Source organism: Pipistrellus kuhlii, unplaced genomic scaffold (genome assembly GCF_014108245.1).
Source record: "Pipistrellus kuhlii isolate mPipKuh1 unplaced genomic scaffold, mPipKuh1.p scaffold_m20_p_12, whole genome shotgun sequence".
Classification (NCBI taxonomy): Eukaryota; Metazoa; Chordata; class Mammalia; order Chiroptera; family Vespertilionidae; genus Pipistrellus; species Pipistrellus kuhlii.
This window is the reverse complement of record NW_023425427.1, coordinates 4,312,790-4,330,798: the sequence shown is the minus strand read 5'-3', so window position 1 is coordinate 4,330,798 and position 18,009 is coordinate 4,312,790. Positions and strand designations below refer to the sequence as shown.

Sequence of the window (18,009 nt, the reverse complement as noted above, 5' to 3'; positions counted from 1 at the left end):
TGCAGCATGGGCCCAGCTATGGGAAAACTCAGGCAGTAGAGCTGGAGCAGGGTCCTGGAGGCCTGTTCCTGTGCCAGGGACCAACCCTATGGGTACTGAGTCTTGGAGAGATCCCTACGAGTCTACAGGGAGGGCCAGGACTGCTGGGCTAGTTGGGTGGATGGATCAGGGGCTATTTTACAACTGGTGTATCTAGAAGTACTTCATATTTTAGCATCAGTAATAGCCATGGCACTGAGTATCAGCTCAGTATCAGTCCCGGTCCAGAGGACATCATTCGCTGAACAGTGGGAGCTCTTTCTTAACGTTGACCATTTATGGATTTGCATTTTTCTGTGTCTTTGGAATAAGAGTGTCAGCATAGACTAGTGAGGAGCACTAGAGCCAGGCCAGAAGTCTGCAGGCCTGGATTCCTCTCTTGGCTATGTCACTTGGTTGGGTAAGTCCAATAGCTAAACCTCACAGGACTGACATTTTGTAATTCTAACCTACGTATAGTTATTTTATTTTGACCAAATTTAGTTGGGTATTAGGATACACTCTGACCTGTCTAAGGTACAGTCTGTTTTGAAGCAAGATAGCACCCCATCAGGTGTTCTAGATGGACACGTTTAGTTAAATTTTGCATCATGTTTTAGTCATGCAAAAATTATGTAAAAAGTATGTAAATGTTGAATAACATAGTATTCATGAATTTAGTGAACAGGCTGAGTTGGATGATCTGTACCACTCAGTGTTTAGCTTTTTTTTTTGGTCTGGGTGGTGTTTGTACTTTCATATAACCACAAGTATAAAGTCATTTCATGGGCATTTCCCTTATATCTAGAACCCGATGTTTAAATTTTTGTGCAAAATGCCTAAGTATTTTAGCAAAGGTTTTAATTCTGTTCTGTAAGACTAATTTAAAATTGTGGATAAGGATTTATAAGTTATCATTTAGGAATTGTAAATTTCTAGGTGTCATTTTAAGAAATCCCAACTGTTGGAGGCTAAAGTCCTTCCTCCCCCCCACCCCCCAAAAAAAGGGGTATAATTTTTCAGATTGCAGTTCTTTCTTTGTAGAAAATGTGGATTTCTTCTGCTATGTCCTTGGCCATTTTGTGTTAATTTAGGTTTTATCCTCTTCCCATTTCTACAAAGAACTTGAGGCTTTGTAATGATGTCCCCATCTACTCTGGGCAGTTTTCCTCCTAATTATTGTGTGGTCCTGAGGATGAATGCTGGATGCTCAGGGAATTGAAGAACAGAGAGTGAAACCACTGACCATATTAAATTTGCAGCAGCCAGAGATTTTTAGATCCTGGCTGTTGACATGTTTGGAACATCGCTGGAGAAGCTCCTGAGTATTAAATACCTTTATTGCAGGGCTGTGCCATAGCTGCCAAGATAGACACCACCCATCTTCCTGGCCACTAAATTGCCCTCATTATCAAGAAGTGAGCTATTAAGTCCTCTTGTTGCATACCTCTTCAGATGGTGGTCAACGCCTTGTATGTGTTTTCTTCATGTCATTAAGAAGCTGGGGTAGAGTAGAAAATGCCCAGCTTTGGTGTTGGAATGTCAGTTCTGCTACTTATTAGCTCTATGTCTTGGGTCAGGTCTCTTAATCTCACTGGAACTCACCTTCCTAATCTGTAAAATGGAGAATTCCATGCTCATTTCCCAAGAGGATTAGAAATAATGTAGTGTATTAGTTAAGGTTCTTTTGGTTGCCAGTAACAGAACACAGCATTGAGTAGTTTGAGCAAATAGCAATGGACTGGAGTGTTTACTGGTAGCATAAGGAGGCTGTGGCAGATGCCAGGGGAGAGCCTGGCAGCCCTGCCTGGGGGATAGTGAACCTGTAGCAGGCCCGTGGACATCAGAAGCTTCACCCTAGGGCTCTGTCTGTTGTTGTTTTTTAGTTAATCCTCACCTGAAGATATATTTTCCATTGATTTTTAGAGAGACTGGAAAGAAGGGAGGGAGGAAGGAAGAGAGAGAGAGAAACATCAATGTGAGAGAGCCATATCAATTGGTTGCCTCCAGCACACCCACACACCCACCTGCAACTGGGAATCTAACCCTCGACCCTCTAGTCTGCAGGCTGACTAACTAGTGGGCAACACTGGCCAGGGTTAGGACTCTGTCTTTGACCTGAGTCACACCTAGCAACTCTCAGACTGATGGTGTTCCGTTTACATTTCTGAATCCCTGGAGAGAATCTTTCTAGTTTGGTGAGGACCCAGGGTCTGGCTCGCAGAGGAGAGAGGGGTCTTCCCTCTCTGTTCTTAGATGGGCCAAGGGGATGGTGGTGAGCTGGCTGGGTGATCTTGGGCTGCAGAGAACCAGCTGCAGAGTCAGACACAGTGGATGCGTGGTGATCGTGTCTCCTGTGGGATGAGTGGTCTCCTGTCTGGGTTGTTTCTTGTTTGGAGGAACAGCATGGAGGTTGCGCCTGCTCAGAGGTGCCTCTCCTTACTTCCCTCCTGGCACCCCTCTACCTCTATGCCGAGGAGACCCATTGGTTTGCCAGCTCTTTCCAATGGGGCATGATTCAGCACAAGGGAATAGGTGAAGGATGAAATGGGACCCAAATGGCTCTAAAGAGTTCATTTATTTAGCAAGGGTGACCATTTTGCTTCTAGGAAGACGTTGACTCACTCTGACGCCGTTATGCAAAATAATCACAAGACTATGCTTTGAAGATTCATATTGGGTTCCTGTGTTGCCTCTTAGTTACTTAATCATCAGGTCTGCAAGTATTGTGGCAGTGTTTGATCTGTGCCCAGCACTGTGCTGCCCACAAGGAGCCCTCAGACCTGTAAACAGGTGGCTAGCCATCTTTGACAGGAATATCTTAGGTGTGATGGTGTGTTATCATGTGTCTGTCCGATGGCACATGATTTCCATTTGTCCTATTCCTGGCCACACTGACTTTGATAACTTTATGATGATGGTGTCTGTCAGGTGTCACAGCTATAATTATTTTCATTTGTAATTAACAAATATTTGTGTGTGTGTTTGTGTGTGGGGGTGCGGTTTAAGGGGTGTTCTGAATTTATGTAAATACCTTGATCTTCAAACTTTCACTCACTAGTTTCCTTTTATGTTTCTTGGCTGAATTATTAATTCCCATGATGGTTGGCAAATGGTGAGTGTTCTAATTCCATCATTTCTTCTACATTCGTTAGTTGTTGTTCTACTTTAAAGAAAAGCGCACTCTTCTTCCCATTTATTCATTTATTCATATCAACATGGACTCAAGAATTCATATTTTATTCAGTAGGTTATAATGTTACTACTGTTATTTATTTTGATGCTCAAATTATTCCAGAGTTGGCCTTTTTTTTAAAAAAATGTTTTTTTAATTGATTTCTTTTTAACTTTAAGAGAACATTTTTTTTTGGATAAATCTCAGAGGTAGAAAAGGTAATTCCTAGAAGAAATGGCTTTAGGAAAGAAGTTACGGAGGTAAAGGAAGGGGCCTTGGCGCTTAGGGGTGAGGAAGCTAATGGTAACATGCCGGGCAGGGTGGGAGAGGGAGAGGAGGAAGGGGAAGGCAAAAGCAAAGGAAAAGGCACAGGCATGCTCCTGGGAGGAGGAGTGCCTCATTTTTAAAAATTATTATTATTTTTATTTTTTTATAAGAGAGAGAAAGGGAGAGGAAAAGAGAGAGAGAAATGTGGAAGCATTGTTTGGCTGCCTCCTGCATGCTATCCACAGGGATCAAGCTCACAACCCAGGCATGTGCCCTCACCAGGAATTGAACTGGCAACCTTTCCGTGCATGGGATGACACCCAACCTACTGAGCCATCCAGGCCAGGGCCAGACGTGACCTTTCCAAACTGGCTCCTTTGTCCTTCTGGAAACACACTGCATCATTGTTTTAGCAATTCCATCTTTTCTGGCATCACAAAATTGTATTGTCCTTGATTTTCTTGCCCCAGTACTGGCACTGGCCATTTCTCTCGGATCCCTTATAGTACCCATTTAACTTTTTCTGCTCTATAACTCCATGAGGTGGTGGTCATTGTCTACCATTTACACATGGAATATCAAGGCTTTAATAAATAACCTCCTTAGGAACTGGTAAGTGGCAGAGACAAAATTTGAACCTTAAAAGTAAATTCATAGTGCCCTGGCTGGGTAACTCAGTTGGTTAGAGTGTTGTCTCGATACGAAAAGATTGTGGGTTTGATCCTGGTCAGAGCACACTTAAGAATCAACTGATAAAGACATAAATAAATGGAACAATGAATCGATGGTTCTTCCTCTCTCCCCTCCTTTCTTTCTCTAAAAAAAATCAATAAAATAAAAATTCACATTTGTGAAGGCTAATTCACAAAATTACATCCCAGTACATAAATGAGGAGACTAAAGCTCATAGAGGGTTATTAACTAGTTACCTGGGTTATGTAGCTGCGAGGTGCAGAGCTCCCTGTCAGATCTCTGTAGCATTGCTCTGTCCAGATGCCCGTAAAGCATGCCTCACTTGACCTCTTCTACTTGAATGTAAGTCCCTTACTCCTAATACTTGTCAGGTTTGGGTTTAGAAATTTATTTATTTTTGAACAAGAGCATTGTGGAATGGCATTCTCTATAGTGTTGTGAAAATAACCAGAAGCTCTGAGGGGTAGCTGTTGAATGATGGGCAAGTAGGGTAACTAAGATGGTTCTCTGGGACAGCTAGTCAGTGTTGGGAGAACAGCTCCACTTGATTCTGAGGTAAGTGAAAGCCAGTCATTCCCCACTCCTCCTGCAGGTGGTGCTCACTGACCGTGGCCTGATCCAGAGCCCGGCACTGGCGATCACCTTTGTTTGGATGTAGAAACCAGAAGCACCCACCTAGGTTTGCATAATGTAAGGACATACTCTTTTAAAATCCTTCTCTTAATGTCAGATATGCATTGTCATTTCCAGGAAAAGCAGCAGTTAGACTATGAAGAGCTGATTCAGGTCTTAAAGAAAGAGCAGGACATCTATGCCCACCTGGTGAAATCTCTGCAGGACTCAGACAGGTAAGGGTTTCTGTTTGGACATCACACATAAGTGTGAGCACTTACTTGAATAAGTGCTTGTTGTTTCTGAGGCAGCAAAGTTTGCCTAGGAAGCTCAAAGTGCTTGGATGAACTGCCTTGTTTAAGTAGATATACCCATTTTCTACCAAGAATTGTCTGACTCTTGACAACAAATTTAGGATTATCACTCAGATTTTTATTTAGAAAGTGTTTCTGTGTATTACCTCCAGTGATCCTCAAAGCAGTTCAACGAGGTAAGAAATACTGTTATTTCTCTTTTCCATAAAGCCATTCTTCATGAGAGGTTAAGTGACTTGTCCAAAGTCACATGGATGATGAGTGACAGAACTCCACAACTCACTCAAGCAACTTGTGTCTTTACAGAATTGCTGGGATTATTTGGTGCCTGGGAGTGTGGTGAGGAGAGTTGATTACGGGCTAGAGGTCTTGTCGTAGTCCTAGTTCTATGTCCATAGGCAAGTGGCCTGCCCTGGGCCACTGTTTGCCCATCTATAAATATAGGGGAGGCCTCAGTGATTTCTCATAGTGAGAAATCATCTTTCCATGAACTGAGATAGTAACAGGTAAAAGGAATTATGTCTGGAGTTTATTTCAAAACAGCACAGAAGCAGAGGAAGTGGACAGGCATACTGTGGAACAAGATTGCCGTGGCTTCCTGGTTGGGGCTGGGGTGGGACTAGATGGGGCAAGGAGTGGAAGTCAGTTCTTGGAGGTAGTCAGGGTATTGTCCTGGCGTCTACAGCTCTGAATGACCAGAGCTCAGACCTCCCTGGCTCCCGAGTCTCTGCCCTTCCTGAGACATGTCTCATCTTGAGAACTCGGACCGTTTTCCCTGCCCTGTGACTCAGCTTTCTCACCCTTGGCACCATCGGGACTTAAGGCTGGGTAATTTTTTTGTTAGGAGGGGCTGTCCTGTGCATTGTCTCATTTAGCGACATCTCTGACTTTCTCCACTACATGTCGGTAGCTTCCTTTCACGCCCCAGGTGTGACAACTGTCAGTGTCTGCAGATATGGCACTTGTTCCCTGGGGGCCAAAATTGTTCCATATGAGAATCACTGATATAACTCATGAGAATCAGACATTTAACTTACGAATGTTATCTTTTGGGGGGAGTTTTTAGGATATGTGGAAGGAAGGAAATAGTGTGTTGAGTATTTAGTATGTGTTAGGCTCTATGCTGTGTTCTTTCCCATATAACACCTCATTTAATCCTCAAAACAATCTTGAAGGAAAGATACCACCCCGTTTTACAGAGGAGGACATTAGGACAGGCCCGAGGTCGTGGAGCTAGCTGTTGGTGGTTGCCTTTTGGTGCTTGGGTCTCTGCTGCTCATTTCTACCTCTTTCCCTACCACATTCCAGAGAGAGGAATGCACAGGGCTTTTGCTTCCTTTGCTCCTTTTGTTCCAGCAAATCTCTGCACCTTGAAAAGACTCTGGAGTTGGGGAAACATAAATAATAGACAGCAGCGAATGGAAGAGAGAGTGAAGCAGTTAGCTTTCCCAGCCCTAATCGCACGAGCTTTGCTAAAGCAATCTCCTTTTTTCTTTTTCCCTGGTTAAATGTGTCTGCAGCCCAGCCGTATCCAAGCGAGTGCTGCGCTGTGACACTCTGGAAGGTTTTCCATCAGCCTTACAAATTGGTCATTATGATTGTCTTGAAATGGAAGTAGGTGCGAGTTGCGGGTAGGGCCCCTTGCTTTGCAAGAAGACGGCTTTCACAATGAGCCATCGTCAAAGCAGTGAGCATAGAAGATTAGACATAATGGTTTATTTTCCTTCCAATATATGTTGATTTATGTGTGCAGTCCGGTGGATGGAGCTGGAAGAAATTTGTGAAGGAGAAGTAGGGCTTGAGTCTGCAGCACATATACTCAGAGCAATAGTTTGTATCTGTTTCGGGGTGTGGACCCCTTTTGAAAAGTCTCTTGAAAGCTTATGGGCCCTCTTCCTAGAAAAAGCCACAGGGACAATTCCAAAGTGCTGATGGACACTCTGAGGGAACGATAGGTCAGATGCTGGATAGGGAGTGATATATTACTTGGTGTCTGAAAGAGGCTTTCTGACGTGTTAGTGTGTTGTGGTGGTGTTGAGAAATGTTCATATAGTTTGACTGTCCTTGCACTGCTGGGAAACCTGTCTCAAGAAACTAACCTGAGTGTGGAACAGGCTTAGGCACCGAGTTCAAGGAAGCGTTGTTTGTTACTCAGATTTTGGCTGGGGTCTTTGTTCCTCTGAGAGCTGGTGTACCAGTTTGGACCCCTGCAGTGGGTGCACAGCAGTAGGATCTCAGTCCTTCCTGTGGACATTCATGGTCCAATTAGTAGCCACTAGCCATGTGACTATCTAAATTTAAATTTTAAAAAATTAGGCATTTAGTTCTTTGGTATTCTAGTCACAGTTTAAATGCTCTGTAGGCGCTTTTAGCTAGTGGCTGCTGTATTAGATAGTTCAGATACCGAACATTTCCATTGTCGGAGGGATTCTGTTGGACAGTGTGCATTTTCACGGCCTCCTCTGAGTTCTAGGTTACTCTCTCTATAGCTTAGCACTGTGTCTTAGTTACCCTGATGTCATACTTGGCTCCCCTTCCTAAGATAAGAACCCATTCCACCATGTATTTGGGAGGGACTGACCCACCACAGTAGAGTTCTGTTGGTCTTTAATATATTTTATTGATTTTTTACAGAGAGGAAGGGAGAGAGATAGAGAGCCAGAGACGTCGATGAGAGAGAAACATCGACCAGCCGCCTCCTGCACATCACCTACCGGGGATGTGCCCGCAACCAATGTACATGCCCTTGACGGGAATCGAACCTGGGACCTTTCAGTCCACAGACTGACGCTCTACCACTGAGCCAAACCTGTTTCGGCTCTGTTGGTCTTTAAATTGTCCTTCCTTCCCTCTTTTTTATTGACTTGCTTTGTTCTTTATTTTTCTCTCTTCTTTCCTGTCCCTCACCGTTACCGTATACCACCTCTTTTTGGAGCGATACAACATGCATTCTCTCCGGTCTCCTCTCTCCTGAGGCCGGGGTGCCAGGTGACACCAGGCTCCGGAGAGCCTCCCTTTTTATACCCAAGTCCTCACAGGCATTTCCCAGCAGAGACCTTCTACAGAGTTCAGCTCTTTTCACTTATTTCCGTCTGTAGCAAAAACCTGGAAGTGATCCCAATGCACACCGATAGGGGAGGAGTTAATGCTGCAGAATCAAAATCGATGTTTGCAAACAACTTCCAAATGTGTAGGGGATTATTTAAGTGAGGAACACAGAACCTCGCATTGCACATCCATTTCTACCTTGTAATAATACTCTGGGGGGAAAGATTGGGAGGAAATTCAGTCTGACAAGTGTTAATTGGTAGTGGGATCATGGTAATTTTTGTTTTCTTTATTTCTTTTGTCTTATATTTTAAAATTCCTATAGCAAACATATTTACAAATCAAAGGGAAGGCTGGCAGGTTTTTGCATGTTAAAGCACAATCCGGTCTGTTTTTTAATTTCTGTTGTCTTCTTTTACCAAGTGTCAGCAACCTGCAGGCCGAGTTAAACAGCATCCTGGCCCTGCGGAAGCAGCTGGAGCGGGATGTGCTCACCTATCGGAATCTGCAGAAGACGCTGGAGGAGCAGATCAGTGAAATACGGAGGCGGGAAGGTACAGGCTCTTGTATTTATTTCCTCTTGGTTTTTCCCCTTGGAGGACTGGGACGGGACTCTTAGGGAGTCCTAAACTCCATTAGGACATGAGTCACCCACAGGATTTCATCTGCGGGTCCTTTTCTGTGGGGATGCCAGTGTTTTCTCTCGCAGTCTGTAGCCGCCTGGCTTCGGTCTCCAGCGAATGGCGTGGATTCCACAGAGCTCTGCTGCAGGACTGCTTCCCTCCGTTTCTCCTGGGTTTTGTAGCGCTTGGTACTTCTAGTTCCAGGTAGCCTTGGAACCCCATGCAGAGCCCGGACTACAGCCACGTGAGGGCGAGATCGCTGCTTCATATTCAAACACTGCCTTTTGTGTCGTTGTGACCACAGTGGACTCATTTAGGGAGGGCTGCAGGATGCGGGTCCTGTGGTTCTTGTATTGCTGTGCTTCTCACAGTACTGTGTGGCCCTCTCCCTTCCTGGAACCTGAGCCCTTAGCGTCTGGCTTGGAATCTCCTCCCTTTCTGTGTCTCTGGCCTGAAATGTGTGGAAAAATTGGTAATAGAGGTGGGCTTAACATTTCTTGAGCAACTACTATGTACAAGGCCCAGCGCCAGGCAATTAACTTCTCATCCCTGATCCTGCCAATCATCCCAGCAGGTAGAGTGGTGTTGACTTTATCTTACAGATGAAGAAATGAGGCTCCAGGGTGGAGTGGGACTCGGTTTACCCAGATGTGAGCCAGGACATCCTCCTTTGAAGTGCAGCTCTTCCTCATGCATTAAGTGTAGCGGCTCTTACCCGCGTGTGTTAAACGAGGTCATGTTTGTGGATATGCCTCACTCAGTAAACAGCCTGCTCCTTCCCTGTGCCTTCCCTCCCTATTAGAGTGTGACCTTTGCCGCAGAGCAGCAATTTTCAGCCCTTTTCATCTCACGGCACATAAACTAACTACTAACATTCTGCAGCACACCAAAAAATGTATTTTTTTTGCTGACCTAACAACAACAAAAGGGTATAATTTTGGTTTATTCACACCAGTGGCCGGCTATTGTTGTGTTGGCTGTTGTCATTTTTTTGTTTGACAATCTAAGGAGAAAGAGGTCAGCGCCCCTGACTGCATAGTCAGGCATTGCATGTTTTAAACATTCTTGTGGAACGCTGGTGGAAGACGGCTGCTGCAGAGGAAGCGGGCCCTTGTGTAGGTGACACGGCTCTCTTATCTGAGATCGTGCAGGCATTTTCCGCACGGGGTATGCTCGCTACCATGGAGGCTCTGGGGTCAGTGAAAAATACATTAGGCATTTATTTCCCTTGAGTTCTGCCCTTGAAGGTCACATCTAATTCCCCTGTATTCTCACCTAAACAGAATCATTCCCTCTTTTAAACTGAAATCACCATTTTCTTGCGCCACTCAGGCACAACACTTGATATGCAAATTATAATTCAGAATTGGCTACACTGTTGAAAGCTTCTGCAGCCCGTGATGAAACCACACTCTGAGACATCAGCCTGCAGAGAAAGAAGGGGAAATTACTTTTGCTCCAAAGCTTAGACTCCCTATGGGTACTTCTGTCCCTCTGTCCCCACCCCCACCCAATTCAAACTGCCAGAGATGGATTGCACTGGGACTAATCTTGGAAGGATCTATTTCTGATTTTCTTTTTCTCCTCCTGCCACTTTGTTTTCGTTCTAGCAGAAGAACCATTTTCATTTTATAGTGATCAAACATCTTATCTAAGTATTTGCCTTGAAGAGCACAATCGGTTTCAAGTGGAGCATTTTTCTCAAGAAGAACTTAAGAAAAAGGTATTTGCCTATTACTTTCAATGCTCTTCTGGTTATTTGTTGTCTCTTGGGTTCCTGATCAGAGGCATAAGAGTCTCAAACCCCCTTTCTCTCCTTTCTTTCCTCCCCTCCCTGCTCGCCTTTGCTCCTTCACGCGAGTTACCTGGAGAGCCCTCCCCAGGTCTGATACACTCCTGAGGCTCAAGCCCCAGCCCAGCTCGAGCTGCTCTCGGACACGCCGTCCAGTCCCTCCACGTAGAGTCGGCCACCTTCCCCTCAGGTCGTTCGCCTCTCTTCTCGTACCAGCCACATCGATTCCCTTCGCATGCGGGTCTGCAATTATTGGGGTGTTGCTACTTCCTCTGCTAGGCCGTGAACACCCCATTTATCTCTGGTTTTCCAGTACCTGGCACATGCAGTGGGAGTCAGTAGATACTTTTTGAAAGAATAAACGTTCAAGTTTGATCTAAAAATCTTTTTTAAAACTGAAAAGGCTTTTCAATCTGTTGATTGTTGTTGGTGTGGTTAGAGTGATTTAATATTTCAAGGTTCTAAGAATAGAATAAGAATAGGAAGTGTGAGCTTGGCGGAGACTGTTTTATTATAAAATTATCATACACGTATGACGGATTCAGTTTCTGTCTTGGAATAACTTACATTCTGATAGAGTGAGTAGACCTGTAGATAAGTAATTGCAACGTGGAGTGTAGGGGTTGCTGTAATAGGCAGATGTGCAGGGTATGGAGGTAGCAGAGAAGGAAAGGTTAACTGTTGGATTGGAGAGTGCTCACTTGATCGGGGAAAGCTTCTCAGGGTAAGTGAGGCCTGAAGTGGATTTTGAAGAATGGATAGAGCTTGTCTGGGTAGAGGGCCTTTTTAGCAGAGAAAGGGAATATAGCTGGTGTAAGGCTCAGAAGTAAGAAATAGAAAGGAGAATTATAAAAATTTCAGTATTGTGGGAAGAGTAAAGCAAGGAGCATGAGGTATTTAATTTTTGAAGGTAAAGAAAATGGGGACAATATAGCTGCTGCTAGTACTTACTGTGGCTGTGTTAAGGGCAGAAAATTGTTCATGTGGTTGACACGTAGTAAGTGTCACATAGTGTTTATAGGATCAGAATATCTTATATTTCCCATTATAACCTTGAGGATGAGGTTCAGTTTGTACTCACGTGTTGGTGTATTTTGGACATCTGTTATGGATAATCTGGATGGGTAGGATTTCCCACTTTATTTGAGGGGCTAATGATTACCCTTTAAGAAGTCCTTGGAAAATTTCTGGCCATTGGGATTTGAAACTTGCTGGGAACAAAGGTGGTGTCTGCTCAATTGCTTATGTACCTGGCCTTGTAAGACCGGCACCTTAAGGAGGAGCACAGGACCGGCAGTGTCCGGGGCGCAGCTCCGGCCTGGCTGAGCCTCTGTGGAGGCAGCTGCCCCTTCCCACATGGCGAGGCACGCTGGCTGTTACCTGCCGTTGGTTCTCCAGGCACCCCCAGCGCTGGGACCTTGGGCAGTGAAGGTCTTTCCACTCCAGGCTCTTCATTGTAAAATGGGGATAATTATAATAGTCTATCCACCTCCTCAAGATTTTTGAAAAGAATAATCTACTCAAGCTTGTGGGAGTATTTTAGTAGCTGTAAATTGCTTTGTAATTGAAGACTATTATTATTACTGACGCTGCTAGGTAAGTGTACAGAGAAGGCGATGCTGTAAAATGAGGCTCTGACAGTCTCAGAAACTTCAGTCTCAGGCATTTTCCTCCCGAGGGGCTCAAGTACCAGACAGGCAGTGTTAGCTGTTATTAGACTGTGCCATGGACTTCCGGCCCTTTGACCATGAGCTGATTCAGTTCTCGCAGTAACCCATTCCACAGATGAGCAATTGGAGGCTTAGCTTAGGCCACTTGTCCAGCACCTCTGCTGTGAAGTGCTGGCTCTGGGAGTAGCGGACAGGCTGGAGTTCCCCCCCACTGTCCCCAGGGCAGCCTGAAGCCTGGTTTTCCACAGCTGTGCTGCTCAGTAGGAAGGTCTGTGCCCAGGAGTGTGGCCTGGGAAGCTGAAGTCGGCTTGTGGGTATCCAGTTCTCTCCTCCTACCTCCTAGGTCAGCGACCTCATACAGCTCGTGAAGGAACTATATACAGACAACCAGCACCTGAAGAAAACCATCTTTGACCTCTCCTGCCTGGGCTTCCCGGGGGATGACAGACTTGAGTCAACAGAACAAGTGGAGGTAAGAAAAACCGTCCTCGTCACGTGCTAATTACACAAAAATAACAACCCCCCAGATTTCTGCGCCTGGCCTGGGGAGTCTCTTGAGAAACTCCCTCGGCCGGGGTTGGGGTTTTGAGGGCCCTCTTGGGTCAGCAGGTCTGTCCACAGGCTTCCTCAAATTTGGGCCATGTTTGCGGGGCACACATTCGATACATTGGATGCCTTTGCCTCCAAGCCCGGCCGAGATCTGTGCTGCAGATGGCACATCTGGAAGAGAGGTGCAGGCTGAGGGGTCTGGAGAGTTGCCAGATCACCCAGATAACTTGGGTGGTACAGATGCAGCCTGTAGCTCCCTGGGATTGTGTTTGGAGGGAGAGGGGCCCATTGTGTTACTGTGCTCTGGGGAAGGACCAGGGAAGCCTTGCGCCCCATGACGACTTCTGGTCTCTGCTCATCTTTGCAAAGTGTTGCCTTTGATGTTCTCTGTTCTCAGCCCTTGGTGTATGATGGGAGGACCCCAAAGTTGTGACAGTGAGGCAGTTTGTCGTTTCCTCCCTTTTGCCCCTAACTTGGCCCAACTCTCTGCTTGAAGAGCCATACCCCCGGCACCTGATAGCCTTTTTCAGAAGATGAATTGTTCTCACCCTGAAACGCAGGTGGGCCTGTTTGGGGCCCTGGAATGTCTTGGTCAGAGTTGTCTTGAACCAGCCTGGCACATCATATCAATGGACGTCTCATTGCCACATCATTTCTGGGGAAGATTTGTCAGCTTTAAGCTGTCTCCTCCCACCTTCCACGTGGGAGGTGCTCAGAGGTATTGGAGCTGTGTGGCCATCTGCTGTCTCGGAGAGGGAATGTTACTTCGAGGCCTCCATGGCTCCGGAGCATTTTGAAAACCAAGAATATCTGCGATTCATTTAGGGAGAAACAAGTCTCTTGGCTTCTTTTCTCCAAGGCAGCATTTTTAATAAGCAGCTCATTCTTCACCTACTTCATTTAAGTGGTAAATGGCAAGTCTGTTTGTTCATTTGTCCTTTGAAAAATCTGTTAAATGTCCCATTGTGTCCTTTGGAGAACAGAGGCCTTTTCCTCTTCTCACTCTGAGGTCTTCATACCAGCCGGTTCAGATTTGAGTAATATGTCAGATTGCACTTCAGTGTGATGTTCCCTGAGTCGCCTTGTCCTTTGTAGCATAGTTCCTGTCATCCCTGCCATGGGAAGTGGATGTTCCCACAACAACCTGAGCCCAGGGAGGAGAAGTTAGGGTGAGGGTGGGTGACAGGAGGGCGTGTGGTTGTCCCTGGTGAGAAGGAGGCAGGAGCACTGGACCTGCTTGTGTCCATACCTTTTCGGAGCAGCAGGGCTTCCAGAGTGGGGCTGGCACCGATCCTGCTCTCTGGGAGCCTGGAAATCAGAAAAGGAAAACAATGACAGCAAATACCGTTTGTGTGATAAATTCAGTATTTCTCTCCCATATTTAACTCCAATATTTAATTAACCCATAGTATTACCCAATGCTTGGAAAATAGAGAAAAGAAATCACCCATAATCCTGTCACTTTAAAACACTCATAGTTAACTCGCATTTTGGCATCTTTCCTTCTCCATTTGTGTGCATGGACCCGTGCATGCCCACAAGATATACATACAGTTTTGTTTCTTGTGTTTTTCCCGTCACTGTTCTGTTATAGCATCTTAGGAATGGATGAAATTTAACTAACGGCCTCACTAGTGCTGAACATGGAGATTGTTTTCGGTGATTCACTATTTTAAATTTACCTGCTGAGTGCCTTTGGACTCAAATCTTTTCTGGGTTTAGGATTTTTTTCCTTAGGCTTTATTTCCAGATATGCAGTTACTAGGTCTGATGTACAAATACAAGTAGATATAGGTATAAAATAGGCATAGCATTTATTTTTATATGCCCTCCTGCCAGCCACAACTTTTAACTTGACAAAGGGGTCCAAATAGTAGGAGGCCCTTGATGACAGTTGATCGGGTTCATCTTCAAAACGGTTGCTGTGGCGTGGATCCCCTCCAGCTGCTGCAGTCCGCTGCTGCCCTGCGCCTGGCACTTCACTTCAGACCACCCACAAAGACCACGCACAGGCGTTCTTTTGTTTTAAAGAGCATTTAAAATCTCATGAGGTTCTCCTATTCCTTTACACTTATTTATTGGTTATTAATGTATGTATTATAGAAAAGTGTGGTTGAGAATTGATATACAGGCCCAGCTGGGTGACTCGGTTGGAGCGACGATCTGTGCACCAAAAACGTTGCAGTTTCAATTCCTGGTCAGGGCACACACGTAGGTTGTGGGTTCCATCCCCTGTTTGGGCACGTATTGATGAGAGGCAACCGATTGATGTTCCTCTTGTCACTGATATTTTTCTTTCTCTTTCTCTCTCTCTACCTTCCCCTCTCTCTCAAAATCAATAAAAATATGACCAGAGGCGGGGCAGGTTAGAAGGGACCAATTGCGGGGAGGGGAATGGGAGATATGTAATACTTTCAACAATAAAGATTTAAAGAAAAAATCTGTGGGTGAGGATTTAAAAAAAGAGATAGAGAGACCTGACATACGGTAGTGATCTGAGCAGACTGTAGTCAGGGTAGTCTCACCATCTAAGATTCTACTATTAAACATTTCCCAACTGTCCATCATCATTCAGCTTATCTTTTTGATACATTTTAATGTACAAACATCAGTACACTTTTCCCTAAGTACTCAACATGCTTATCTTTAACTGAAATATGTTTTATAGTTATTTTTTCTTTTAAGGTTAAATTTGCTTACAGTGAAATGAATAAACCATAAGTCTACATTTGCTAACTTTTACAAATGTATATACCTGTGTAACCCCAATCCTTAGCAAGATCATGGTCTCTCTAATCAATTTCACCCTCACCCTGCCCACTTCTCTCATCTTGTTCTCCTGGATTAGTTGTGCCCGGACTGTTTCTTTTCGTAAGTGGAATCATAAAGGGTGGTTTCTTTAGTGTATTGCTTTTTCACTCATGTTTTTGAGGTTTGTCCATGTTGTTACATGAACCAACAATTTATTACTTTATATTGCTCAGTAGTATTCTAACATATGATTAAGTTACAGTTTGTTTATTCATTCTGCTGCTGCTGAACATTTGGATTGTTTCTGGGTTTTGGATACTATTATAAAAGCTGATATGAATATTCATATGCAAACCTTTATGTGGACATGTTTCTAGTTCTCTTGATGAATACTGAGGAGTGGGATTCCTGGATCTTCAGATTATTAATTTTATAGGAAATTGCAAATATTTTTTCCATAGTGGCTTAACATTTATACTCTCACTATCAAGTTTAACAGTCCTGGTTGATCTATATAACTGAGAAAGTTTTAATGTTGAGGGAAGAAGCCAATAACAGGAGTGGGTTCCTCCCCTATGTTTAGAAACCTGTATGCCCTAACAAGAATACTTATGTATTCTTAGTCTGCTTATGCTTGATAGTAAGTACAGATCTGATTTATGATCATCAATTCTATTTGATCCCCATTGCAGATTTGGATGTGGTTAGATTGAATATATTCTAATCCTGGGATATTTTCTATAAAACGACTTTTCTGATATTATTGTAGTTTGCTGTGTTTCGTTTTTCTTCTTCCAAAACAAGAGTTTCCTCTAAAAGGAATAATAGAAAATTTTAAGTTGGGCTGGGAGAATTATGGGTAGCTGATTAAATGTATAAATTCATAGAATAAAACGATGGTGCTAGAATCCTAGACATCTCATATGTTCAACATGCCCAGGAAGTGACTCCGTGCTTAGCCTGTGGTTTTAACACTGATGAAATGGGGTTTGGTATAATTTTTGAGACAGCTGTGACTGATTCTCTCCCTGGGGATGGCCACCTTTCCTCTCATGTTTTATTTGGTTAGTGCAGGTGCTGCATGGTTAGAATTTTCACTGTCCCAGACAGCAGAGCTCTGGCCCTCTCGAGAAGTCATACTGTCTGTTCTGCATTCTGCAGAACCTTTGGGAATTGTGCTTCTTTAAAGCATCAGGGATTTATGCACTTTTTATAAATAACTGTCCTTCATTTTCCAAAGCATAAAGTTATCATCAGGCAAGCCTGATCCTCTTTATTAGCAATGAGGACATTTGTCAGCAAAATGACAGTGTTGCTTGGACCGTCCATCTCAGAGGCGTGACACTCCAAAGAGAGGTCGATGCCCTGTGCGAAGTAGATGCAGTGGTGCATAAACCATAGATTTCATTTACTGCTTTCTCGCTGTCTGATATTTTCAATCCCATCAATAGCTACTTTCTAAAATCTTGTTACTTTTATATAATCTGAAAGTGAATTCAGCAATGGCAGGACAACAGACAGCATATTCCACTCAACTCACAGCAGCTCAGGGAGGGCCGGGCAAGGGCAGGGAAAATAGCTTGTGTTATTTTTTGGGAAGTTTGTCCTTAAATTATGCCTGGTTCCAGGCAGCTGTGTATGATTTCCAGAACTAGCAACTCTAACTTTGGTTAATTTTTATTTCATGGCATTGGCATTTGTTTTTGCCTCTTTTTTTTTTATTTGTTTATGTTTTGCATTTTTTTAAAAAAAGTCATCGCTGACTTATTCATACATATTCATGCTACATCCTTTTTTGGGTTGCATTTTTACACCATTCCATGCACCATGTAGCTTCCAGCTGGCAAGGAAGATGAGGACACGATCCGAATTGGAGAGGGTGACGAGAGCACTTCCCTGAGTGACCCACATTTGGAGCAGACTAAGAAGGTAGGAACACGGCAGTTAACTCCTTATCCCCTTTACCCCTCTCTGTGCCCAAGCCAGTCGTGTAGTCTGGGATGTGTCCCATGGGTTTCCTGTTCATTTCACCTGTGTTAAGTGCCTGCGTGTGCCTGTGGAGAGCCGAGAGACTAGGTCCCTTCCTTTTCAGAAGTCACTGACCAGGTGGGAGAGCCAGTGATGAAACAGTAAACAAACATATACTTGTAAATAAAAACAGGGCTTTACAAGGAAAATAACTCTCCTGAGTGACCAGCACCAATGAGAATTTGACTCTGTCCACATTGAGTGTTCCTCCAGCCACATTGATGCTGAATATTTGGAGCAAACACTCTCCAAGTTTGAAAAAAATCCTAAAGACTGGGAGGTGGTGAGATAGGAGGCCGCAGATTTGACATTTACAGCCTTCACGGAGTTCAAGTTCATGGAGTCATGAATGAGAGATCATTAAAATGCAGATAGTGATGGAGAGCAAAGCTGTTAAAAGGCAGGGCTTTGGAATGAGACTTGATTTTGGGTCTCAGGTCAGTATCTCTGTGACCCTGGTTAACCCTTA

The 18,009-nt window shown here is 44.3% G+C and overlaps 1 protein-coding gene across 13 annotated transcripts in view; it reads left to right on the top strand.

Annotated features, from left to right (window-relative positions):
* Window positions 1-18,009, top strand: part of CDK5RAP2 (CDK5 regulatory subunit associated protein 2) — a 141,007-nt gene that overhangs the window by 69,771 nt on the left and 53,227 nt on the right. For 11 of the 13 annotated variants that reach the window (XM_036432828.2, XM_036432829.2, XM_036432825.2 and 8 more), the window contains 5 exons: window positions 4,904-5,001; window positions 8,551-8,681; window positions 10,361-10,473; window positions 12,556-12,684; window positions 17,346-17,441. In XM_036432828.2, coding sequence (XP_036288721.1) covers window positions 4,904-5,001; window positions 8,551-8,681; window positions 10,361-10,473; window positions 12,556-12,684; window positions 17,346-17,441 — 567 coding nt within the window. The remainder of the gene's footprint in view (window positions 1-4,903; window positions 5,002-8,550; window positions 8,682-10,360; window positions 10,474-12,555; window positions 12,685-17,345; window positions 17,442-18,009) is intronic. The other 2 variants (XM_036432833.2, XM_036432826.2) reach the window with 1 other exon arrangement.